At 36.9% G+C, this 26,043-nt stretch overlaps 3 protein-coding genes across 3 annotated transcripts; all 3 read left to right on the top strand.

Moving 5' to 3' along the window:
* The first annotated feature begins 1,786 nt into the window (after window positions 1-1,786).
* selenot1b (selenoprotein T, 1b) lies at window positions 1,787-10,308 on the top strand. Its single transcript, XM_067419703.1, has 6 exons — window positions 1,787-1,979; window positions 2,973-3,083; window positions 3,173-3,299; window positions 8,467-8,554; window positions 8,664-8,821; window positions 9,696-10,308. The coding sequence occupies exons 1-5, from the start codon at window positions 1,849-1,851 to the stop codon at window positions 8,786-8,788; spliced, it is 582 nt and encodes a 193-aa protein (XP_067275804.1). The 5' UTR covers window positions 1,787-1,848; the 3' UTR covers window positions 8,789-8,821; window positions 9,696-10,308.
* Window positions 10,309-11,446: 1,138 nt separating this feature from the next.
* tsen34 (TSEN34 tRNA splicing endonuclease subunit) lies at window positions 11,447-17,820 on the top strand. The gene is made up of 4 exons (XM_067419292.1): window positions 11,447-12,159; window positions 12,423-12,564; window positions 13,429-13,701; window positions 17,307-17,820. Exons 1-4 carry the CDS (start codon window positions 11,830-11,832, stop codon window positions 17,522-17,524), a joined length of 963 nt encoding a protein of 320 aa, XP_067275393.1. The 5' UTR covers window positions 11,447-11,829; the 3' UTR covers window positions 17,525-17,820.
* A 1,196-nt stretch (window positions 17,821-19,016) lies between these two features.
* bcl7bb (BAF chromatin remodeling complex subunit BCL7B b) lies at window positions 19,017-25,220 on the top strand. The gene is made up of 6 exons (XM_067419323.1): window positions 19,017-19,327; window positions 19,701-19,776; window positions 19,866-19,968; window positions 21,996-22,178; window positions 24,210-24,289; window positions 24,446-25,220. Exons 1-6 carry the CDS (start codon window positions 19,086-19,088, stop codon window positions 24,515-24,517), a joined length of 756 nt encoding a protein of 251 aa, XP_067275424.1. The 5' UTR covers window positions 19,017-19,085; the 3' UTR covers window positions 24,518-25,220.
* Window positions 25,221-26,043: the final 823 nt, after the last annotated feature.

Genomic DNA, 26,043 nt, shown 5'->3' with positions numbered 1-26,043 from the left:
TGTACCAGCTGATTTGGTCTATCACCAGAATTGTCTGATTTGTTTTGTAAATTTGCACTGTACTAATTTTTCTTTCCTTTCTTTTTCAAGTCAAGGGAGTGTGCCGAGGGGGAAGGCTAGTCACCTGGGTGAAACACTTTTGCTGTGAGTTTGATGCACCAGGGTTGGCACCTCTTGTTTTTGTTTGCTGTGCACACATAAGGGGTGGAACACTTATTTACAGCTAGGTTGCCGCCCCTGAGGTAAGCTCTAGGCTTGTTTTCTTTTTCTTTTGTTCTTTTCATTTATTTCTTTTTGTTAATGTATTTATTTGGTGAAAACAGTGCATTGTTTTTGTGTTCGGTTGTTTGACCTGATGCAGTATCTGAATCAGGCATGATTGGAGGAGTCTTTTTCTAACCATGAGCATTGATATGTTTAGTTTTGTTACAATAAATGTGCTAGTGATTTATACCATGATTAAACGATGCTAGTGAAACATTTTAACTTTCTGTCTTTTAAATAAAACTCTTCATTGGTTTATTGGATGACCCGACTCTGTCTTTTCACTGCACCACCGACCTGTGTTCCTTTCTTATTTCCTTGGGTGTAATTCCCAAGGTGGCGTAGTCAGTGATATCTGGATTATATAATACTGTGTATGGCCGGTTACAAGTGGTTCTACAATAATTTTATAAAGCGACAAGAACAGTTTTTGTGCGCAAACAAATGAATAAATAACGATTTATAAAATAATGGCTGATTTTTAAAATCACTTCTTGAAGCTTCTGAGCTTTGTGAATCAGTTTATTGTATCAAGCGGTTCGGCTGACATCTTGGATCTGGAGTCTGCACAGTAATGAGCGTGAAGTTTTGTCGCAATATCAAGGTCTCGAACACACTCCCGCCTAATACACTTTTTGTGAAATAAACAGTTATGGAAATATATAAAAGAGGTTAAAGTTAAAGCTCAATTCTCCTCCCGAAGTTCCCGAAAAATGTAATTTAGTGCCTCAGTGACTGCATCGCTCAGAAAAGCTCAGCTGTCAATCAAAATGTCACACCCCCGTTTTTTTTGCATCAAACAACTAAAACAAAATTTACATTACATTACAATGAACATTTGAACTAACATCAGCGTGATAAAACATCTAATGACAGAAATAACCTTTGGAAAAAAAGTTATTTGATGTTTAGTTTGTCGATGTCCCATTAGAATACATATAGAGAGGGTGGGCTTTATTATGACCCCAGTCACCTGGGGCAATCGTATCGGCTTCAATGCGATAAACATTTAAATTTGAATGAGCAGCTGCGTCTTTTTGACCAACACACAAATTTGTATGTCGTCATTTTTTTATACAAAAGAAGGGGTTTTCAAGCTGGAGCCTGGGACCCCCCGTAAAGGAGTACTAAGGGGTCGATGAAAAAGCTAAAACCAGTGTAAAATAAATAAATTGTATTAAAACAAAACTATTAAAAAACAAATAACAAATGTATTTGTATAAATACATATACATCTTACAGTATAGTGAGTATAAAAAATTATGTAAAAACTAAACAGAATAGAAATTAAATATTTCACTAATAATAATATACAAATTTGTCATTCATTTTCAATGTATGAACTGTATTTATTTATACTTAACTAGTTGCCTTTTAGGATGAGGTTCCCTCACATGGCATGAGAATCATATTTGGAGGTCCGGACGTTTAAAACCTCGGTTCTATATCGTGGTTCTATGCTCAGAATAACCCAAATATCGGAGCCAATGTGATGAGAGCTTTTACTTTGACAGGCTGTATATAGTGCGGCGGGAGTTTCCTGTTAGATTCAGAGCGGAGGCTTCGCGAGCAGATTTGTGCGGAATGGAAACGCGCTGTTTTTATCTTTTACTGGTCTGTGTGCTGTCAGTGTACCATGCCACAGCTGACAATGGCAGCATTAAAAAGATGAAAATGCAATATACTGGAATGCCCCTGCTGAAGTTTCAGATTTGGTAAGCAAACGGAATTTGTTTCCGTTTCCTGACAGTTCGCGTGATAAACAGTGTCGTCAAGTGTTGATAAAGCAACTATATAATCTAAACTGACATCGTTATGTAAAATCAGTAAATGCATTAAAGTTGGATAATGTATGTTTCCTATTCGTTTCCTCTGTCTAGCTGAGCGTAATGGCCCCAAGCCTAAGCACCAGTGTGCAAAAATCATGCTCAAATATACCATGTAACGGAATATTTATACCATTGTATACTGTAGCAAATGTTTTATGACATTTAATGACTCATAAAACATTTAACTCCGTTGTCTTTCGGGAAAAATAAATAAAACACCTTAACATTTGGAACGCCTCTCCACTACTTGTTGTTGTGGTATACGGAAGTGAGTAACGTTAACTTATAGCACACAAGAAGTTGACCCTTATGAAAACGACCCACATGGCTTTACTTCAGCAAATACCAACCACGATTTAATTAGCCTATGTTTTTTTTAAACAGTAAAACCATAGTATCCACAAAAATAACCATGGTTAGTTATGGTTTTGTAGTAAAACCATAATAAACACAGAACTAAATGTTTACTATGTTTGTGTACTGACTTAATTTTAGAAATAATTAAGCATGATTTTATAAAGAAAAAAATGTTTTAGATGAAGCTCTTAATGAGTACAAAACGTGTTATTGTGCAAACTTGGTATAACTTGCAACTGGGTAAAGGCTTTTTTTTTTTTGTCCCCTGATAATTTATTATAATGTATGGATGTTTGTTTCTGCCATGAAATAAAAGGCAGTTGCTACATTTTATTTTTCAGTTCTGACTTTTTTCTTGCCATTGAGTTATAAAGTAAGAAATGTGAGATTAAAAGTGTAATTACCTCTTTAATTTTGTATTCTGTGGCAGAAAACAAGCTTTCATAATTATGCGAGCATATGTGAACCAGTTTTTTTTTCTTTTCTTGGTGGGTCAGTTCATAAGTGTCTCTGAATTTGCAGCGTGTCCTGAGGATACAGGCGGGTGTTTGAAGAGTACTCTCGGGTTCTCAACCAGAGGTACCCAGACATCCGCCTCGAGGGAGAAAACTTCTTGCCACAGCCCATGTACAGGTGGGTTTCTCATGCCTGAGAAATTCTGTACGATACCAATTCATGGGACTTTAACTCATAAACTGGTCTTTTTAATTATTTGTTTTTAGGCACATAGCTTCCTTCCTCTCTGTCTTCAAATTTGTAGTGATTGGTTTAATTATCCTGGGCAAGGACCCTTTCACATTTTTCCGCACAGACACTCCAGGAGTCTGGCTTTGGGCACAAGAGAATAAGGTCAGTGAGGGGCATTTTTGGAGTGAATATCAATTTCTGTTAAAAATGTCACATTATATTTGGAAATTAATATTATAAATTAATATTAAACTTATTCAGTGAGTCTCAATCACTAATATTTGTGTAGTTGTGTGATATCCCTACCCCTGCTTTTGATATCCACCATCCTGGTCGTTCATCTCTTTTTCTTAAAAAAGTGTTTTTTTTTTGTTTTTGTTTTTTCATATTCAAAATTTTCCTATATATATATATATATATATATATATATATATATATATATATATATATATATATATATATATATATATATATATATATATATATATATATATATATTTTTTTTTTTTTTTTTTCATTTGAATTTTTATAGATTTGTTGTTGTTGTTTATTTTAGGCCAAGTGTGTAATCCTTAACTAATTAAAGGAAAGCAGATATTTTCTTCCATATTGTTACATACATCCTAGTGTAACAGATTATCAAAAAAGGAAAAAATGTACGGCAGAGACATTGTTCTATGCAATGTTGTTGAGATGTGGGTGTGGCATTCAAAAGTGACGCTTGATGAACATGAGCTTGCAGGGGCGGAGTTTACCCTGACTATGGCTGTGTTTACATTGTAATGGTGTATTAAAGCAGCACTAGGTAACTTTTCAACCTTCATAATATATTTTTTAAGACTCTTGTGATGATAAATCTACTTACAATAGGTTGAATGACACGTCTGCCATTGCCTGATGGGGTCTGTATCGTTTTTAATCGTACTTTTAAACTGCGGGTTTCGGGTAGTAACCCGAGAAAAAGAAAAGAACTACAAAATTCAACTGCTTTACGGCATATACGTCACTTCCACCAACACACACACTTCCTTACATTCGGACGTGCGAGCCCAACTTTGTTCGTCGGATAATATAGTCATGTCCGAAGCAGTACAGACAAATAAGAAAGAAAAGGTTTTGTTGGAGGAAAGCAATAAGAGGAAATGAAAAAATGATGGGATTAAAGGCAGGACGAGGATCAACATGTGACCAGCGTTTGCTCGTCGGCGTGAGCTGAAGGAGGCGTGCCCAACCGATGCTGTCCTGCTTGTTACGGTGAGCTACCACTCAAACATTGAACTTACTGAAGTATCATATAGATTCTGTAAAACGGTAACCAATAGACTACTATAATGACGCTGGCTTGTAAACGTGAGCATCGTGATTATTTGGTGTTTAAAAAAAACAAAACCCATGAAATTATATTCGTATGACATGCTGAAACATATGCCACTGACTGTAACGTTACCTGGGATGAAGACATTTCACACGCGACGCCAGAAGAACTCCTCTTGCAGTTTTCAGGGGAACTGTTAGTGCTGCACCGACCGCACCGACCCGCGGGACGCTTGAAGTTATTTGGCCCGCACCGCACCACTGTATATATTTTTACAACACGCCGCGCACCCGCGACCATTAAATAGACATACGGGGTCCGAGGGTTATGAGACGAGACTAGTTCAGGGCTATCAGGGTTGTCATGTCAACAAATGCACGCGCGATGGCATCCCCTGTTGTAGGATTACAGAGCTTACGACAGTAGTTGAGGACATTATTTTTTCCAAACTGTAGGGGGCCCCCGAGAGCAAAAGTAGCCAAGTGGGGCTTTAAAAACTGAGAAGTATTTCCTTTCCTTTTGGTGTTTTTTTTCTTCTTCTTTTTTTCATACAGACGGCAACGTTATTTAAATGATCCCCGTTCACACTGATCCGCTGAAGCGCGGTATTATTCATGATAGTAGTTGACGATGTCACCTTTGTAAAGAAACACTACTCCACTATAGGCCAAAAGCGTGATGACGTCCCTGAATCTGTTCGCACAAATTTGTGTTTTTGTAGTTTAACCACATAATCCGCACCCGATCGTGGGCGGGGCTGGTTGACGCAAGTGGGCGTGTCTCTACTGATAATTACTTTTGTTTTATACAAACTGTTCAATCAACTATCACAAACTATGCATCACTTGAAAGCTAAAACACTCAAGATGCATGTTCTGAACTTGTTTTTGCAATAAATAAACCAGAGAGGAAAGGGTTAAATGAAATGCTAAAGCAGTAGGTATTTTTACATTAGCATAATAAACGTGGTACTCATCTTTCATCTCCTGACGTTCAGATCAGATCGGACGAATCAACGAAACAACTGCATACATGTTCGTGTAAGAGTCCAGTCTTCAAAATGCATCCCACTTTTTAATCCAAAACAATGAAAAAATGGGGGGAAAAAACTAAAAATCCTCCATTGTTTGCATGAGCGTTTTGCGTTGGTGTAATAAATCATGTCCATTTTCAATGAAATAGCGATTATAATCATTATTTTGACAATCTCTCATGTACTGTGGACTGTTCAGGTCATATTAAACCCTCCCAGGTCTCTCTCCTTCAATCACAGCCTCTCTGATGACACATGATATAAACTGAGCGTGTTACTGGCTGCTAAAGCTGTATGAAATGATCAAATGGTGCTCCGTTGGATTTTTCTGACATCCTTTACTCTTCCCTGATGATGACCTCTGGCCTACTTTCTGTATGATCTGAATTTCTGCGATCTGAATTTTAGAATATTGAATTTGATGATCTGAATTTCTTCATCTGAAATCTTGAATCTGTATTTTCAAAAACTAAATATTTACAGTCTATTAATTCAGAACAAAATATCTGCTGTTTGAAAATACATGTCTATACAATTTCGACCTAAAAACATTTCAGATGTGTTCAATTTCAAAGGTTCTATATTCAACATTTAAAAAAAATCAAATTCAGTACTATGTAAAATGCAACATAATATGCAATTTTGTTAGATTACACTTGTCAATAATTCAGATTTATACAATTCAAATTCAGATCATTGTCATATTTCTAGCTCCATAAAGCTGTCAGTCAAAGCACCCATGCTTTTAGTTGGATAAGCCAGTCAATGCCTAGCCAATGAATAACCAGCATAGATTTGATTGATGGATGTAGTAATGAATCAAAAGACATTATGTTGTGCAGTGTTTGTAAGTTATGCCGTAAGAAGTGATGAGTGAATACAGCTTGTTCTTACCGTCTCCATAGTATCCAGCACGGCCTGCCAGTGTAAGCACACACACTTAACAGACTAAATGAGGACACATGCAGACTAAATGAGTTTTTTTATACTTGTAAATTCTGTAAATAGTTGCTTTAGTTTTCAGGGACTGTAAATGCATATAATTAGCAGTTTATTGTTATTTATTCATTTGAATAAAAACTACTCTTTACAATTACAAATGTTCTAATATAATTGGCCATTTTTGAAAGGACGCCTAGTCTTTTTTTTTTTTTTTACATAAAAGCTTACAGAAACTACATTATTGAGAGGACCGTCCTCAAATTTGAATCAAAACATGATCAGACATTCAGTTTTATATGTTATTTTCAGGGCCTTAAAATTAATATCTCCATAAGGAGATTAAAAAAAAAAATCCATAAGGGAATAAAAAAAAAAAAAAAAAAAACGTGAGTCACTTACATGCATATTTCCCCTTTGTTTTAATCTGTCCCTATACTACTTTGAGTTATGACTTTTGGGTAACATAATTTCAAGTGTCTAGTTTAAAATAGCTCTCCCACTTAGAAATCATGGAGGGGTCTGAAATTATCATAGGTTTATGTCCACTTTGAGAGACATAATACATTTTTTTTTTAAATCCAGAAATCACAATGTATGCTTTTTAAACGATTTATTTGTATGATACCGCTGCAAATAAGTATTTTAACACCTGAGAAAATCATGTTAATATTTGTACAGTAGCCTTTGTTTGCAATTACAGAGGTCAAACGTTTCCTGTAGTTTTTCACCAGGTTTGCACACACTGCAGGAGGGATTTTGGCCCACTCCTGCACATAGATCTTCTCTAGATCAGTCAGGTTTCTGGCCTGTCGCTGAGAAACACAGAGTTTGAGCTCTCTCCAAATATTCTCTATTGGGTTTAGGTCCGACAGAACCTTAATATGCTTCTTACAGAGCCACTCCTTGGTTATCCTGGCTGTGTGCTTCAGGTCATGTTGGAAGACCCAACCTCGACCCATCTTCAATGCTCTGAGGGAAGGAGGTTGTTCCCCAAAATCATGATGCTACCATCCCCATGCTTCACAGTAGGGATTGTGTTCTTGGGATGGTACTCATCATTCTTCTTCCTCCAAACATGTTTAGTGGAATTATGACCAAAAAGTTATATTTTGATCTCATCTGACCACATGACTTTCTCCCATGACTCCCCTGGGTCATCCAAATGGTCATTGGTAAACTTAAGCTGGGCCTGGACATGTGCTGGTTTAAGCATCCCCTGCTTCCGTACCTTCTGTCACATGCATGATTTCAAACGTGACTTCTTAGTGTATTACCAACAGTAACCTTGGAAACAGTGGTCCCAGCTCTTTTCAGGTCATTGCCCAGCTCCTCCGTGTAGTTCTGGGCTGATTTCTCACCTTTCTTAGGATCATTGAGACCCCACGAGGTGAGATCTTTCATGGAGCCCCAGTCCGAGGGAGATTGGCAGTCATGTTTAGCTTCTTCCATTTTCTAATGATTGCTCCAACAGTGGACCTTTTTTCACCAAGCTGCTTGGCAATTTCCCCGTAGCCCTTTCCAGCCTTGTGGAGGTGTACAATTTTGTCTCTAGTGTCTTTTGATAGCTCTCTGGTCTTGGCCATGTTAGTAGTTCGATTCTTACTGATTTTATGGGGTGGACAGGTGTCTTTGTGCAGCTAACCTATCTAATTTAGGATGATAAATGGAGTGGAGGTGGTCATTTTAAAGGCAGACTAACAGGTCTTTGAGGGTCAGAATTCTAGTTTATAGACAGGTGTTCAAATATTTATTTTGCAGCTGTATAATACAAATAAATAGTAAAAAAATCATATTGTGATTGTGTGTGTGTCAGAATGTGGAGACTTTTAACCAGCATAACACATTTTTTTTGGAAGTTGAACGAACATTGTTAAAAAAATGTAATTTAATTAAACCTTTAGTTCATTAATTGAATGTTTGGGAAATCTGCTATTTAGGTAGTTCTGTTTAGTGATGCTAGTAGTGATTCAGAAACAGTGCTCACATGAAATGTTGACTACTACATGTTTGTGACTTCAGTTTGTTGTGTTTTTGTTAAGATATATGCCTGCATGATGGTGTTCTTCCTCAGCAACATGATTGAAAACCAGTGTATGTCTACTGGTGCCTTTGAAATCACACTTAATGGTAGGACTGGTGGTTGATTATTGATCAAAATACTTAAACACTAATATTTTACACTACATGATGTATAATACTAGTAATTTTTACTTTGTCTGTATTTATTTGCTCACAGATATGCCTGTGTGGTCAAAGCTGCAGTCCGGCCACCTGCCCTCCATGCAGCAGCTACTGCAGATTCTGGAGAATGAGATGAAGCTGAGCGCACACATGGACTCTCTCCCCCACAGACGGGCATAAGGCTGCAGGAACCGAGCAGACTGGCTGTGACTTGTGGGTAGCCTGATGGTTTTTATGCCACCATGAAAATAAGGTGGTGCAGGGATGACAGATGATTTCTGTAGGTCAAAAACCAGAAAAGGGTTAGCCAGGGCTGCCAAATCACGCAATTGACACTGTTCTCATGCTCTCTTAAAAACAAAAACATTTAGTGATAGAAAAATGAATAAACAGTTTGAATAATCAAGCTCATAACATGGGTGATAATGAAACGCACCTTTAATCTGATTGGTCAACCAAGGATCAAACCGTGCCATCATTAGTTGTTCCTCAGTTCCACTCAGCAGAATAGCACGGATTCTTAATGTGGTTATTCCAATGACAATTCTTTTGAGCTTTTTCTCATCAAACAACCAGACTAAATGATGACTTTACACAAGCCGTACAAGGGCAAAGCCCCTGAACAAAAAATTTAGCTAAAAAAAGGAGCTGTATTCAAATTTTTCTACTTTCGATGTTAAATGAAAAAACGACTGACTGAATGATACATGAGTTCTTACAGACAAGACGGATCAGGTTTCAAAATTCATAAAAGTTGTGTTCATCTTTGAAAGTATCAACTTTTGTTTGTTAAAGCTCTTGTTTTTTGTGATAAACCAATCCGATTGGGTTTTTGTTGAGGGAACCATATAATGCTAACTGTCAGTTGACCTACAAAGTTATGTCATACCTGCACCACTATTCCCAATGAACAAAATCAAGTCCCTTCCTACATTTTTCTTGTTTGAGAAATTTCAAAGTAAAGACTATCACAACTTCCATTTCATGCTGACTTCAAGAACATTCTGTAAATTCAGAGCTTTCCAGAGTGTTTTGAACATCATGCCTCACACTTATCTTTTTTCCTCTTTATAACTTTTTTCTCCAGGTGTGTGACGTGAGGCCTTGGTGTGTGAGACGGCATTAATGAAGGTTTGCACTGAATGCAGTGTGTCTGCTAGTGCAGGCTGGATGTCCCTGTCCCTCTCACTTTTCCATGAGTCTCCCTGCACACACAGCTGCACTGCAGTCTTCTGTGAATTATGTAGGAAATGGAAAGTTTCAGCTGAAAATATTCTGCAGGCATCGACCAATAACAACAAATGCCGTTAAGTGGATCAAATTGGTGTTAATTGCTGTCTTTTACCCGTTGTGGGGTTTGTGCAGTACACTGCTATTAATTACTTAAGTATTAACAATTGGCATTGGGTAATTTAGTCTCTATGTTATGTGTTCAGAGCTACAATTCTGTATTTGATTTTGTTCTCTCATCTTTACCCGTCATCGTTCTTTATATGATATACGTGCCAATTTATTAATTCCACTCAGATGTTTATGCTAATTGCAATACGTTCTAGACAGTGGTATTCCTCAAAAAATATAAACAGTTCTGTAAATATCCAATATCATCAAGGGTGTACTTTTGTACATTCGGATTTTTGATCATATTTCATATTTGTTTATATTCTGTCTTGAATAAAGTCGATGAATGAATGTGTAAATTATTGCATTACCTTTTCTTAATAGAAAAAACAGTCCTCCACAAGAGGTCAGGAGACCGAATACACCATCTTTCAGGAATCAGGATGTGTGTTGTTTTTCTTTCCTTTACTGGAGAAATGTGTGCATTAAGCGGTAAAATATTTTAAACCCATTTATGATAAGGCTTGGTTTTCGAAACACATATAGAAAAACAATTAAAAATCCGGGTTATCGGAAACGGCTGTGATTGATTACTCTTAAAATACTATTGTTAAATACTATTAAAAGTAACAGATAGGCTACCAAATGAAAAAGCGGTTTAAACAGTAACGTTAACCTTCTTTCGAGGGAGGTTGTGTGTGTGTTTTATTATTATTATTAAAATATAGAAGTTATGGTGTACGTACTTTGCCATGCGCCTGTGGTAAAGCGAATTATGTCTTGTATGTGTATTTTAGGTGACCATTAGATGGCGCCGGCTGTTCTATTTATTCAAATCAAGCCTGCAGTCTCCCTCTCATTTACTGAAGCTTTCGCGCCTCGATCGCCCCCCGGTGACCGGTCCCAGTATAGCCGCCCCTCTGTGTTTTCTAATGGACGCGAGACAAACTAAATAATAAAATTACACTTCAAAAATGTTTCCCCAAAGTTAGTTTATGTCACTGAATGCAGTTATCATCACGATGATTTCATTTCAGGTGTTCGTTTTAAAAATAAGTTTAGTTTGAGTTAGTTATTTGATGCTATAAAAACGGGGGGTGTGACGTCATGATTGACAGCTGAGACTGACGTCTTCTCTGAGTGAAGTTGTCACTGAGGCACTAACGGACTTTTTTCGAAATTTTTGGGAGCAGATTAGAGCTTTAGCTTTAATTTCTACATTTCCATAACTGTTTATTTCACACCAACATAATTAATTGTTCTGCATCTGCGAGAGTGTGGGCGGGCTTTTGATATCGCGACTGTACTTCCTGCTCTACTTCCTGCTCTCTACTGCGCAACTCCGGTCCCGAAATCGCTACTGCGCAGACTCGGTCCCAAGATGTCCGCGCCGTGCACCCCCGCCTGAAAGCTTCAAATCTGACAAGCGGAAACGGATGATGTCGAGTCGTCCATATTTTTTTACGGTCTATGATTCAAATATAGAGATTGAGGTCACGTGGGATACGACGTATGGGGAAGTTGTGTAAAGAATACTACACGTGCTGTTGTGTATCGCGAGGTATATTTTGTTTGTAATGAATATTTAATGTAAAAGTCTTTCAGCAGATTAATCCAGCAACGTTAAAGTTACTGAAAAAACATTAGTGTGCAGGCAGCGCGAGGTAAACGTGACCCTGAGGCATATTGAAATATCTGTGCAGTTGTAACTTTAATTTTCTTCTTGCAGTGCTCTGAGATATATTTCACACGACCGCCATGTATTTACTGTTAACCTTTGTAATGCCGGTATTAAATCACTCGGTAATTGCTCTTTAGAGCGGAAGCATCGTATATGCTGACAGTCAAGTGTTGAGACACCCAGGTCTTTTGGAAGAGTAATGGATGGGGGTCCAGTAGAGATGAATATGTCACTGTCGTCATCAAGTGTGGAAGTAAAGGAAGATACAAATACCAGTAGCTGTGAAAGTGAGAATCAGCCAGCAGGAGATGCCTTGGTTGACATCAGCTTTTGCGGATCGACCCCTCTGTTGTGGAAGGTGTCGGACATGAAAAGGTGCAGATCTTTGGGTGTGACCGGGGCTCTGGTGGGGTCTCTGGCCCGTCAGCCTCGGCAGAACGTGCGGCTGGGCAGACCGATGGAGCTCCTGCAGGAGGAGGCGCTGCTGCTGGTGGAGACGAACACTGCTGCGGCTTCACTGCACACTGAGGTCTCACAACTCTAATACTACAGCCACATATCTATCTATCTATCTATCTATCTATCTATCTATCTATCTATCTATCTATCTATCTATCTATCTATCTATCTATCTATCTATCTATCTATCTATCTATCTATCTATCTATCTATCTATCTATCTATCGTCTAGATGGATCGTCTGTCTGTCAATTAATCTCTATCTGTTTTTGATTCTTTCTGTCTGTCTGGGCTTATTATGCGAGTGGATGCATGTATTATTATTTTCATCAGGATTGTGAAGATGAAGAGGTGCATTCAAGGGCTGCGAGGCTGTATGAGGCAGGTCTGGAGAGCAGTTATAAGGAGCAGTGTGCTCTGGCCCTGAAGGACAAGAAGACAGTGCTGAGTAGAATCATCAATGAGAAAGAGAACGGTGAGAGAGTGTCTAGAACTACACTCCCATACCGCATTACATATCACTTTGCCAAATGATTTCTGTTATTTCAAATTTCCTTACAGCCTAGCATAAGAACCAAATCCCACAAAGGCACTGACCTAGCAAGTAAATATAGTATACAGTAGTATAAAAATTGACACATTTCCATGTTTTTTGCCACAAAATTATGTTTTATTATACAGAAAACACTCTCTTCCTCCAACCCACCCCAACACACACACGCACACAGTACAAACACACGATCGCAACAGAAACAAGTTGTCAGCACTGCTCTGATGATTTTATCATTAAAATATTTTAGCAACAGGGCATTTCTTTTACAGTTCTTGAATACAATTTCAATACCACAGCAAAAACTTCTAGCCAAAGTAATATAATGTTCAAACATTAAAGACAATTAAACATTTAGTAATAAAATAAGAACAAACAAAGTGAAGTGCATGCACTAATGAATGCAATAGCAAAGAAACAGGACAGAAATCAATCAGTAATCAATGCAAAATAACACTGCATAGTCTTAAATATAGAATAATCTTTATTAAAGCCACATTAGTTATTTAGTCAATAGTAGTGAGTGATTTTATTTTTCCCCTCAATTTTCTTTTATTGTTTGATTAACACAAGTGACAGACACTAGCTAAGGAATATCAGGCTGCTGTTGCTCTCAGACTTAATGCACAGCTCAGATTTTCTCTCTGCTGCTCAACATAAATTACTCTATTTATGAGGATACTGTCCAAGATGGGCATTTAGACATCATTTTGTGTGCATTTGTCTGTTAAAGCACGATAAGACTCCTGATACTGTGTCAATAATATTTGACTCTTCCTGATCCCTCAGGCACAGATGACTCCGGCAATGCAATTAGAGACCGTCTTAATGCATTGGACCAGGCTTTCCGCTTTCCGTGTTCGGCTATGGCGGTCCAGCTCTGTACTGCTCGTGCCGGCTTCAGCCACTGTCCAGAGGAACGCAGTTTCTTTTCCACTGTTTGGCCGGTGCCTAGAGATGAGCGATTGAACACTAGATTCTGTGTATACAGGGATCTGAGAAATAAAGGTTTCTACCTGACCTCGGCAGGGAAGTTTGGAGGAGATTTTCTGGTATATCCAGGTATGTTTATGATGTAAGAAAATGTTATTTTTTTTATGAAAGCTTCTTTCCACCACAGAATAAAAATAAATAAATCAGAATTGTGAGGGGAAAAAACATAATTGTGAGTTTATATTTTGCAATTCTGACTTTTCTTTTCAGAAATCAGTTTATGTTTCACTTTTTGCTAAATAAATAAATAAATAATTGCGAAAATAAATAAATTACAAAACATATACTCGGAATTATGAGGAAAAAGTAAGAATTACGAGATATAAACTCAGAATTATTTGGAGAAAGTCAAGAATTGCGAGATGGAAACTCCGAATTTTGAGGAAAAAGTCAGAATTGCGAGATGTAAAACCGGAAATGTGAGGGGAAAAGTCAGAATTGGCACATGTAAACTCGGAATTGTAAGGAGAAAAAAAGGAGAATTGGGCATAAACTGGGAATTACGAGAACAAAATTCAGAATTGGGAGGAAAAATCAGAATTGCGACATGTGTAAACTCAGAATTGTGAGGAAGAAAAGTCATAATTGTGAGTTGCAAACCTGGAATTATGAGGAAAAAGTCAGAATTGGAACATGTTAAAGGTGGGGTAAGTGCTTTCTGGTAACCATTGTTGATATTTCAAATCACCAAAACAAACCCGTCTCTACCCCCAAAAGGGTCTCGCCCCTATTTTGATAGCTCCGCCCTACACATACGTAACCCAGGCAACGACTGTAGCAGAAACTGTGTAACTAATCCAGGTTGAGTATTCAATGAAAAAGTCACCCCTTCCATCACAAAAACACAAACCGTTCTCATGAACAACTCGATAGAACACGAGCACGGGTCCAACTAACGAACATATTACAATTATGACCAGATTAGAGTCATTGCGATCACAAAAACACAAACCGTTCTCATGAACAACTCTATAGAACACAAGCAAGACAGTTCAGCTAACAACATATTACAATTATGACCGGATAAGGGTTATATAGATCATGAAAAGAGGAAACATATATTTTTCAACGTATATTAGGAGTATAGTATCTTACTTGTCGGACACATTTCGTGAGCTGATGCTTGAAGCACACTGTGAGGAGATTTAGATGCTCCATACGGTGTGGAAATGAATCTTTATCATCACTGAAGTGAGCCACTACAATATGATCGCAAATGGACAAACAAGCGAACATGACACACAAGCATATTCAAGCAAAAGCCAACATATATTAGGCTAGTTCTCGGGCTAATGTCCATCATGTGTGACTCATGTGTTTTGAATAATGAAAGATCATTATTTATTGGTAGGTCTATTAGTGAAATCTGTTGACTTTAGAAATCTTTGTTGCATTATAAGCCAACGGTGACATTTCAAAAAAAGGGAAAGAGCACTTGTGTTTTTTTTTTAAAGTTTGCACGCCTGTAATTCATTTTACTTTTGGTTCCTTAATTTTAAGGCCCTTTAATTTCCAGAGATATAGGGATCTCAATGTGTCTCCATGAGTTAATTGGTAACCATTTCCAATGGTCTCATTTTCTGAACAACAAATAAACTAGAAATGTATCTTTTTTTTAGGTACATTTCTTTTAGATACACAATTGAACATTGCTGCCTGAGTGCCATCAATATTTTTCCCATAATGTGCGTGTAACTCTTTAGTTTAATACTAAAGTATTAAATATATCTCAATATACTTCTATATTCTCGTTCTTAATACAATTTTCTTTTGTAACCTTCATTTTAATGGCCCTATGGTTCAGTCCAGTAGGCATAATGTGACTCCATGCTCAAATTACTGAATATTTATGTTCTACACTAAAGGGATATTAAATACCATCAACCTCTATTCAAAATTATAAAACGTAAACGTTTTTTCTCAGTAAGATACATAGATGGCATACAATTTGAAAGCATAATAACGGGACTTTGAAATTTCAGCCAATAAAACAATGGCACTTAAAATGTTGAACTAGCCTAAATGTTGTTGGAACCATATATGAATAAATGAAAATGCAGAGGATTGCTTTTGCTGATTGAGATTTTATTAGTTATTTTGTGTTTGAATAGCCTAATGAGTTTATGAATACGACAAGTTACTTAAATATTAAATATTTAAAATACTGCATTAACTTACAATTATAGTGAAAGACGACTTCCCTTTTTGATCACGTCTTCCATCAGGGAGAGTGCATGCTTTTTTTTTTGCATGGCTGAATGTTGGACTCATGAACAATAATCACGTTGTTTGCATCCGCCCAAACTGATTTGCCGAAAATCTAAATGCGAACAGTTAAAGGGATTCGCCGTTAGTGCGCACATAGAGAACACCGGCAGAGGATTCTGCCGGGTCTTAAAGTCTTCCACGAACGGTTATTCTCGGTGAAACGAATTAGGAAACATGCATTGTGAAGGGCTCTCTGGAATGCTAAAGTCCCGTCCTTGGTGCACGGAGAGGTGGCGGTACGCTCAAGAGCTATATTTGGAAGTGGCGGTACTGAGTACCAGCGCGTACCGGCCCACTTAAAGCACTGGCTTTAAGCCTTGTTTGTACTCTGCGTGTCTGCACGAGCGCGAGGGTGCACGCGGCAAAAAAAAAAACGTCAACGCAGAGTGTGCGAGACCCCATTTCGTTTGGCGCTGTGCACGTCAAATTTTGTAATTTTGCGTGCGGCTCCGCAACCGGAGAAGCACGATTTCCAGGAAAATCTGGCCGAGCATGACGTCTCATCACACCGGTATCTAGTCTGCGCGTCGAGTATAAACACCTCCCCAAACGAGCGCAGTCAATGAGATAGATGATGAAAACAAACAAGCATGCAAATGAAAATTATTGCGGCCTGAAAAATTATCAAGCTCATTTTTTTATTGTGCGATTAATTGATTTATTGACTATTGCGACAGGCCTAATAATGACGTGCACAGAGCGAGAGTGAGCTCTCTTCTCACATTAGTAGACACGTCCCTTACCTGCTGATTGGCTACAAGTTTGTTATTCCACTCAGCCCGACTCTTTCTAAACGGTTTTGAAATAACACTTACACCACCTTTAACTCAGAATTATGAGGGAAAAAAGTCAGAATTATGAGATGTAAACCCAAAGTTGTGAGGAAAAATGTCAGAATTGCGAGATGTAAACCCGGAATTGTGAGAAAAAAAGTTATGAATTGGGACGTAAACTGGGAATTATGAGATGTAAACTCAGATGAAGATGAAGAACGAAGATGAAGAGAGATTTCTAGGTCTGATAGATTTTAAATCGTCATTTTGGCCACCCCTGTAATGGCTCATACCATTAACTTTACCTCAGGAGTTCAATTAAATACATTATAAAACCATGCTTATTCAGGACATGCATTTAATGCATGGATGAAGAACAAATGTTTATAATGCACAATTCAGTTGAAATGATACCATTTGCCCTCTTTAGTACTGTTGATCTGAATTTACAAAGCAAACCGTTTGCTAAAAACATCCTTAACTTAACAACACTAAAATAGGAGCACAGAGTTTATTTGTCAATCAATTGCGTGTGAAAAGTCAATTGCATATATAAATGTGAACATCATAAATGTGAACATCAGTATTTTCAGTGCTGCTTAACAGTCAAGATCTTAATATTGTCTTTTGCAGGTGATCCTCTGCGTTTCCATGCTCATTTCATTGCATTATGCATCTCTGTGGATGAAGAGTTACCTCTCTGTGATATTCTAGCTATAGCTCGTCTGGGCTCTAATGTGAAGAAAACAGTGTTACTTTGCTCTCCGCTGAGCCCCAGCGAGACTGGAAAGGACGAGTGTGTGGAGGGTGATGTGGTGTATTCATCGCTGCAGTGGAGTTCTATGGTGTAACTACAGAAATATAGCTTTGTTTTCTATTTTTATAGTCAATAGATGATGTGGTGCTACTGGAAAGTGTGTGTGTGTGTGTGTGTGTGTGTGTGTGTGTGTGTGTGTGTGTGTGTGTGTGTGTGTGTGTGAGTGTGTGTGAGATACATTCTGATGACTGAATTATAACAGACTCAAAATGTGCATGACCAGCTATGCAAAAGGTGGATATTCCAATATCATCTTTAAAATGAGATGATATATTATAATTATATTATTTGAATGAGATTCCAATATCAGCTAATAAATATCTTTAAAATTATATGGTTTTAAGTCTCTTTATTTATTATATTGGTTTCCATTGTTACTCAGTTTAAGCCTACTGATAAAGTGAGGTGGCACATATACTATGAGCATGTTGCATCATTCCTGTTATACAGTTATAGGGGATAACAGTTTAGGACCAGACCAGTCGTGAAGAATGAAGACCAAGAGTCAGGACTCGAGTGCAATTCATTAAAGAAAAATTTACTGAAGAATAGTTTGCAGTTTCATCAGCAGAAGCCAAGCTTCAAGTCTCACAAGGAGTTAGTAGGGCGTGCTCCCTCTGTCCCAGAATTCGTACTGATAGAATTTCGCAGTTATACTCTTCAAGGTCTAGCTACGTCATTACTGCAGGTTGAATGATTCTGATTGGCTAAGAGAAAATAGATAGTCATAGTAAATTTCCACACATTGTCAGTTAATCAGATGCATGTCTCCATAGATTGCTTGTTGACGCTTTCACCCTGGAATTAGGCACGTAGTGACCTTCCAGGTCTGGAGCAGGGGTCAGCTTGTCAAGAACAACATTAGATATCACACGTACACCTCTAATACTCTAGTGCACATATGAATACACAGATCAGAAAGTTTCCCAAAAACATACCGATAACATGCTTTCTCTAAGTAATATACAGGCAATATTCACCATAATTCTTCAGTGTTTTAGTAAAATAAAATAAAAAAATTAAAGACAAATCCATATTTCATCACTGGAAGCCGGGCTAAGTGAGCACCGTTACTGCACTCCTGGCATGGGCCAAACCAGTCACTCCTCAGAGACCAAATACAAGCTAAAAAACATTAATAAACAACCAATGGTTCAATTGATTAAATAATATAACTGGAAAGAATAATTACAAATCACTAATAATATAGGAGGATAAATATTGATTAATGCACTGAATATAAATTTAATTAAGACATATATAAAGTGGTAGTGGTATATATAAAGGTATATATAAAGTGGTAGTGGATTTAAGAAAGAATCATTTTGGAATGAAAATCATTTTTTTTTTCTTTTTTATATATATTATCCAATGACATATATCATCAAAATCAATATGATGACGACATGAAATTTACTGCATAATAGGATTGTCATCTCCTACTGAGAATATTTTCAGTGCAAAACACTGCCATCTCGTGGTATGATGAGGTCATTAAATATACGTAACAGCTTCTTTTGGTGTTATAGCGGTTACTAGATAACAGAATTCAAATGATGATTTATAATGTAAATAGTTGATCAAATAAATTAAATATGGGGAATGTGAAAAATGCACAGAGGCAGTGCCAGTGGCGCGTTGTGAAGTCTCGCGAGACAGAGACGAAGACAGTACGAGATCAAGTCGCAGACGAAGGAAGGCAAGAAAAAGAGGAAGATCTTGACAAACTAATAAAACCCATTAAAATGTCGGGACGGTCCGTGCGAGCTGAGACACGCAGCCGTGCAAAAGATGATATCAAAAAAGTGATGGCGGCAATTGAAAGGGTCCGTCGGTGGTAAGTTGTCTGTTCGAAGAGGGAGACAAGTTTCTTTTCTTCTATGTTACAAAAATAAACTTCAGAGTGGCGGGGAGAGTGACGTCTTTTAGTAACATGACAGACAAGCAAGGCAGCCAATGGCTTCACAATATACAGTGCGTGGGCGTGTCATAGAACTGTCAATGTGCAATCTGTGGTTGTCTGATTTTCTTTTCGGAATGACTGAAATGTAAAAATGAGCATTTTTACATATACATTTCAGAACGGAAAAAACGGAAAAAAATACTGAGTATCTTCAAACACAATGGTCTTAAAATTGGCTTTATTTTCTTTATTGTGTGACCTGGGCATGTTTTTACAAGGTTAACCTGTACAATTTTTGTCCTTTTAGGGAAAAAAAGTGGGTTACAGTAGGAGACACATCATTACGAATATTCAAATGGGTCCCTGTTACAGAAACTAAACAGGTGTGTGTATATCATCTTGAGTGACTCTCCAGCTCCCAGATATATAAATATAGTCTTCATGTTGAAAATGTCTTTCTTCTTTCTTGTAGATATACAAGCCTAAAGTGGCAGGTTCTGCGGTCAGGAAACTTAAGGGCTTTCCTACAGATGTAGTGTTGGAAAATGCCCGTTCTGTGCTGCTGGATTTTCAGGGTAACAAAGGACTAATACAGGTTATGTTTATGTCAGACACAAGGAGGCATAATATTTCCTCTGTAAACAATTCAGAACATCTTCTATTTAATGTAATGCAACCAGGCCTGCAGTACCCCTCTCAGAAACTGAAGCTTTCGCGCCTCAATCCCTCAAGATTTTTGGAAGCAGATTAGAGCTTTAGCTTTGAATTTCTACATTTCCATAACTGTTTATTTCACACCAACATAATTAATTGTTCTGCATCTGTGAGAGTGTGGGCGGGCTATTGATATCGCGACTGTACTTCCCAAGGGGGTAATCTAGCATTTGGAAAGCGTTCCACCCACAGGGGCGGCCATTGCTAACCAAGCCATCACCTGCTGTTAGCATCCCATTGACTCCCATTAATTTTGTAGTCACTTTGACAGTGAATAACTTTACATCTGAGGCGTTTAAAGACTCCATTTGTCCATTGTTTATTTATAAAGAAACACAACAATGTATAAAAGGCTCCATTACCTTGTATCTTACACTATCGCCCTGTAGAAGCTGTTTTTGTAAAAATAGTCTAACAATTGCGTCATAACCAACGCGACTGTCGAACAGTTGAGAAATTACCGTATAGACAGGAGGAGATGCTCAGGGGCAATCTTTTTCTGTCTATGAGGCAGTCGGGGGGATGTGGAGACATAAAGACCGATAAAGTCAAGGGAGAATGGGGAGAAGCCGATAGTGAGCCAAAAGCAACGGGAGAAAATATTTAAACAACGTGATTCAGATTTCACTTTCCACAACTAATAGAAGACTTACAACAGTCAGACAGGTTGCTTACGTCACATCTATGTCGTCAAGCTCAGTCTGAGCCTGCGCAGTTCGCTCAGCCATCAGGAAGTGAGTGCCTCTAATTGACCTAATTTTCCGCCGTTGACGTCTATGGGATCGCTGTGTCCATTTCTTTTACTGTCTATGGTACTTCCTGCTCTCTGCTGCGCAACTTCGGTCCCGAAATCGCTACTGCGCAGACTCGGTCCCAAGATGTCAGCGCCGTGCAGGCCGCCTGAAAGCTTCAACTATGGCAAGCGGAAACAGATGATGAAACAGTCGAGTCGTCCATATATTTTTTATGGTCTATGAATGCAACACTGGGCTGTGTTGCTATAGTTACGTAAATGACCTTGTAACTTGACATGTTGTTTGCATACCTATTTTAACATGCAATTTATGCTGAAGTACTTAAAGGTTTAGTTCACCCAAAAATGAAAATTATTTCATTAATTACTCACCCTCATGTTGCTGGACACCCGTAACACCTTCGTTCATCTTCGGGACACAAATGAAGATATTTTTGTTGAAAGCTGATGGCTGAGAAAGGCTTCAGAAAGGCCTCCATTGGCATTCAGTATATTTCCACTGACCCACTCACAAGACCCATAAAAGGCACTAAAGACTTCGTTACAAAGTCCATCTCACTACTCACTACTGTGGCTGTAATAAATTTACGAAGCGACGAGAATAGTATTTGTGCGCAAAAAATCTAAATAATGGCATTATCTGCCAAGTTATTGTCTTCCGTGTAGGTCTCTGACGTGAACTCACCTCTTCTGGGTCATGTATTCGAACGGTGGAGCTTCGTCATATTCTTGCGCATGCGTCGAGTTCACGTCAATAACTTGGTGGATAAAGTCGTTTTTTTTATTTATGTGTGCACAATAACTATTTTCGTGTAAAATTATTGTATAGCCACAGTAGTGAGATGGACTTTATAACGTCGTCTTTAGTGCCTTTTATGGGTCTTGTGAGTGGGTCAGTGGAAATATACTGAATGCCAATGGAGGCCTTTCTGAAGCCTTTCTTAGCCATCAGCTTTCAACAAAAATATCTTCATTTGTGTTCCGAAGATGAACAAAGGTCTTACAGGTGTCCAACGACATGAGGGTGAGTAATTAATGAAATTATTTTCAGTTTTGGGTGAAGTAAACTTTTAAACATAGCTTACATATTTCATCAGAAGACTGCACACAAATATGGTTTATTCTCCTAAACAGATGACAACAGTAACCAGAGTTTCCTATCAGATGCCTATCAGTCTAATACAAAAGTGGACAGCAGCAGCAACTCCAGTCCACAGCATGTGAGTGAGGCAGTGAGCCCTTCCCATGCACCTTACTTCCGTACAGAGGATTCCCAGCCGCCCACCCTCGGACAGGAGACCATGGAGGCTGAGAGAGGTGATGAATACTGTATTTTACTATATTACAATAAAATAATGAACTGCAATAGGGTTGGGAATCGAAAATCAATTTCCAATTCTGATTTATGACCTTATTATAAATAAGGTCATAAATCAGATACATCTTATAAAATAAAACATTTTGATTCCTCTTATCGATTCCTTTGTGTGAATTTTAAGATGACTTTAAACCAATTCAAGCACAAGAAGACCCACATGCTGTTTTCTGGGCTGCACACACATCCAAAGCGTGGACACAGAAAGCCACCTCTCATACTGTATAGTGCCCGATACTGAACTGTTCTGTTCTGTTCTCTTCTGCATCTTGAACGGACAAATACATACAAAAATAAGGGCTGCACAACGTATCATTTTATTATCCGTAATATTCACATCGCAGGATGTGTGATGCTAAGTATAGGGACGGTAGTTGAACAGTTCCAAGAAGACTGGAACTCTCACAGGTTTCTGTGCTGCACACACAGAGCCGCGCAGACAGCACGTGGTCAGTTCTCTTTTTTTGGGTCTATTTGTGCTTGAACGGACATGTGCATGCAAACACATGTCAAAAGGCCTGTCTCTGGGAATATCCTCATGAACACAGTCGGTTGTGTTGTAAACAATTGAGAACGAAAACGGATGGATATTATTATATTTCATCCGTGCTTTTCAAGTGACAGCAGCCTAATAAACATGCAGCTTGTTGTGTCATCAATGTTAATCAAACAACACAAAAGAGAAAGAGAAACTTTTGACTTTTGTATTCTTTATATTAATTACATTTAATTCATACAGTCAAGACTATGCAGTGTTATTTTATACGGTATTTGATTATTCAATGTCTGTACCTGAATACAGTTAGGTTTACAAAAACATAAAGCACTGCCTATTTCACTTGTATCTTTGTTATATTGTATTTATCTATACTTGTAATTTGTTTATTATTTTGAGAATACATAATAAATGTACTCTCAGATGCACTCTCCTACAAAATTATTAAATCTGTACAAATAGAGCTATTTAAAATCATACGGTGAAATTGTATAAATATATATCTTTTTTTAAATAGCAATATATAATCACAGAAAAATAAAATATAACAATGTCAGTTTTTTCCAATATCGTGCAGCCCTAACAAAAATATGTCAAAATATTCTCGTAAACACATTTGGTTATGTCTTAAGTGAACATAAACAGGTGACAAAGAATACATAACATTATATTAAATCTGTACAGCTTTTAAAGTGACAACAGCCTAATATTCCAGCTGCCATCTCTATAATAATTTTAATGATGTTCTTGACTGAATAACCTTTGTAACTATATTTGTAATGTATATTTCATTTAAAAAGTGCAGTGATATTTTACATTTGATTACAGTTCCTGTACCTGAAAATTTTAAAACACTCAATCGTGTGTTTGCTTATTAGTTTATTTGTTCTTTTTTAATTAATGAGTGTTTATTTGCGTTTAAAAATGCTTGACATTTATATTAGTTAGGCTACTTGGTTTTGCTATGGTATTTTTAATGTTTTTTTTAATATATTTTTAATGAGTTTTGTTCATGGTATTCAGCTACAATGAAATTTTTTGCTATAAGATTTGGAATAAATGGGAATGATATCCAAGTTTTATTTTTGTTACCTTATTGAAATCGAAATCAGGAATCGATAAACTGAATCAGAATTGTTAAAATTCAAACAATACTCAACCCTAACAATTATATATTTTATTTAAAATGTTAAACAATATAAATAATCAGGTTTTTTTTTTTTTTTGCATTACTGTATTGAGAATTTGAAATTGTTCTGAACTGTTATGAAAATAATGCAAAAACAAAAAAATCCTCCAAAAAAAGGATAATTTAACTTTAATTTTGGGATGAAATAATACTTGACATGTTTTGTGAGATTCACACAAGTATGTAAGATAATTCCATTTATAGTATAGTTATGATTATGCATCCTTCATTTTGCATTGCATACTAGTATTTTACTTTGCTTTTCATGATCAAACTCAAAATATTTAGAGGCATCAACGACCAGCAGTGAGGTCACGGATGAGCCCCCAACTCTTATTAAAGAAGATGTGTTGTCTCTCTCTACTCAGGTAAGTCCACTAGTCTTTATATAAATGCTCACCCACTGTGTTGTGGAAATTAAGAGATATCGTATTATATATTGTAGATATAATGAAAACCTGATTTGTGTTTTTTTTTCAAAGCAACATGGATGACTGCATGTGTGACATTACTGTTTTTTATAGGAGGAAGAGGAGGTGATTGGAGCCCCACCGCTTAAAAGAGTTTGCACTGAGCAAAACTCAATTATCAGTTAGCACCACATCACAGGTTAAATGTACGGAAGAAATTTCGAAAGAGACTTAAATGTACTTTTAAGAGACGATTTACAGCCTGCCAAATGTCTGAAAATCGGTTTTGTGATTGTTTTTTTTTTTTTGTTTTTTTTTTTTTTTTGGGGGGGGGTTGTACATAAAAGATTTCACTTGGGTCTTTTCAGGTATTTTCTTATGAAGGTTTGTATTACATCTTGAAAAATAAATTGTTAAATTGCATGTTTCTCAAATCTTAATTGAGAAATAGCTTTATCAGTATCATACATGTGATTGCATGGAGTGATGATTGTTATACATTATGGCAAAACTTAAAAATTTGAATTTGTTTTGTGTTTGCATCATCCTTATAGATTATACAAATGACTTTTATTGCCTAGTTTTAGTTTGCTTCATTGTAAAAATACTTAAATGCATGCAGTTTTTAGGGCAGTTTTAAATAACGTTATCTATTTCTTCATTTGTTTATTATTTTTCATTGTACTGCATCCAATTACGGAACTTTTTTTAAAGGAATGCTTATCTTTTATAAATGGTCACTTACAGTCAGATTTGTATTTTAAACATAAAGACGTCCACTTTCCATTGTTTTTGAAGTATTTTTCAAATAAAAAGAAATCTGTATGACCATAAACTGGTAAAAATGCACCTAAAATTTGTCAAAAGAGATGTAAATAAAACCATTTTGGATGGAGCATTTTGTCTGATGCATAATTTTCAATGTTGTATAGTAAAGATATAACACTATTGTACATATGAAAATGAGTGCAATGTACAAGATTCCCAGTCACCATAAATCATTTTAAGGGAATCATTTTAAAATCATTTTAATTTTAAGGGAAATCCCTTAATAGGGGTTCTATCTATCTATCCATCTATCTATCTATCTATCTATCTATCTATCTATCTATCTATCTATCTATCTATCTATCTATCTATCTATCTATCTATCTATCTATATATATCTATATCTATATCTATATATATATATATATATATATATATATATATATATATATATATATATATATGAATGTACTGATTAGGGTCTAAATGTTAATAAATTTAAATGATTAAAACAACGCTTTATTATTTTATATGTTGCCTTGAAAAAGAATATACGGTAAGACGATATAATAGGCTGCTACATCGTCTCCACTGCCGACCGAGACAATGGCATTAACATTTTAATCAAGTCTGTCTCTTTAATTGGATCATAAGCGTCTGTTGTGCGCTTCTATTGTCTCTATTTAAATTCTATAACCGCTGCCCCTTTCAGCTAAACGCTAGGCATGTGCCCTTATAAATGATGATCTTACAAAAAAATAAAATGTCCGTAATTAAAGCAAAAGTACATAAGCCAAATAGCCATTTTGATACATTTACCACAAACTGACCTCTAGCCACGCTTCCAAACGCTCCTATTTATGATTAGAGGGGTGTTCCTTTGACAAAAGGTGGAGTAGGTATAAGTGACAGTTCAAGCGGCCAATAAAATATCTCGGTCGTTG

The sequence above is a fragment of the Pseudorasbora parva genome, chromosome 16, assembly GCF_024679245.1.
Source record: "Pseudorasbora parva isolate DD20220531a chromosome 16, ASM2467924v1, whole genome shotgun sequence".
In the NCBI taxonomy this organism is placed as follows: Eukaryota; Metazoa; Chordata; class Actinopteri; order Cypriniformes; family Gobionidae; genus Pseudorasbora; species Pseudorasbora parva.
The sequence above is the reverse complement of the archived record's forward strand: the minus strand, read 5'-3'. Positions and strand labels throughout refer to the sequence as shown.

Bases quoted from the DNA above. Each gene is read 5' to 3' on its own strand.
- bcl7bb (XM_067419323.1), top strand. From the start codon at position 19,086: ATGGGGAATGTGAAAAATGCACAGAGGCAGTGCCAGTGGCGCGTTGTG. The intron at 19,777-19,865 runs GTGTGTGTATAT...TCTTTCTTGTAG, and splicing joins CTGTTACAGAAACTAAACAG to ATATACAAGCCTAAAGTGGC. The intron at 19,969-21,995 runs GTAACAAAGGAC...TCTCCTAAACAG, and splicing joins TGTGCTGCTGGATTTTCAGG to ATGACAACAGTAACCAGAGT.
- tsen34 (XM_067419292.1), top strand. From the start codon at position 11,830: ATGGATGGGGGTCCAGTAGAGATGAATATGTCACTGTCGTCATCAAGT. The intron at 12,160-12,422 runs GTCTCACAACTC...TATTTTCATCAG, and splicing joins CGGCTTCACTGCACACTGAG to GATTGTGAAGATGAAGAGGT. The intron at 13,702-17,306 runs GTATGTTTATGA...TGTCTTTTGCAG, and splicing joins AGATTTTCTGGTATATCCAG to GTGATCCTCTGCGTTTCCAT.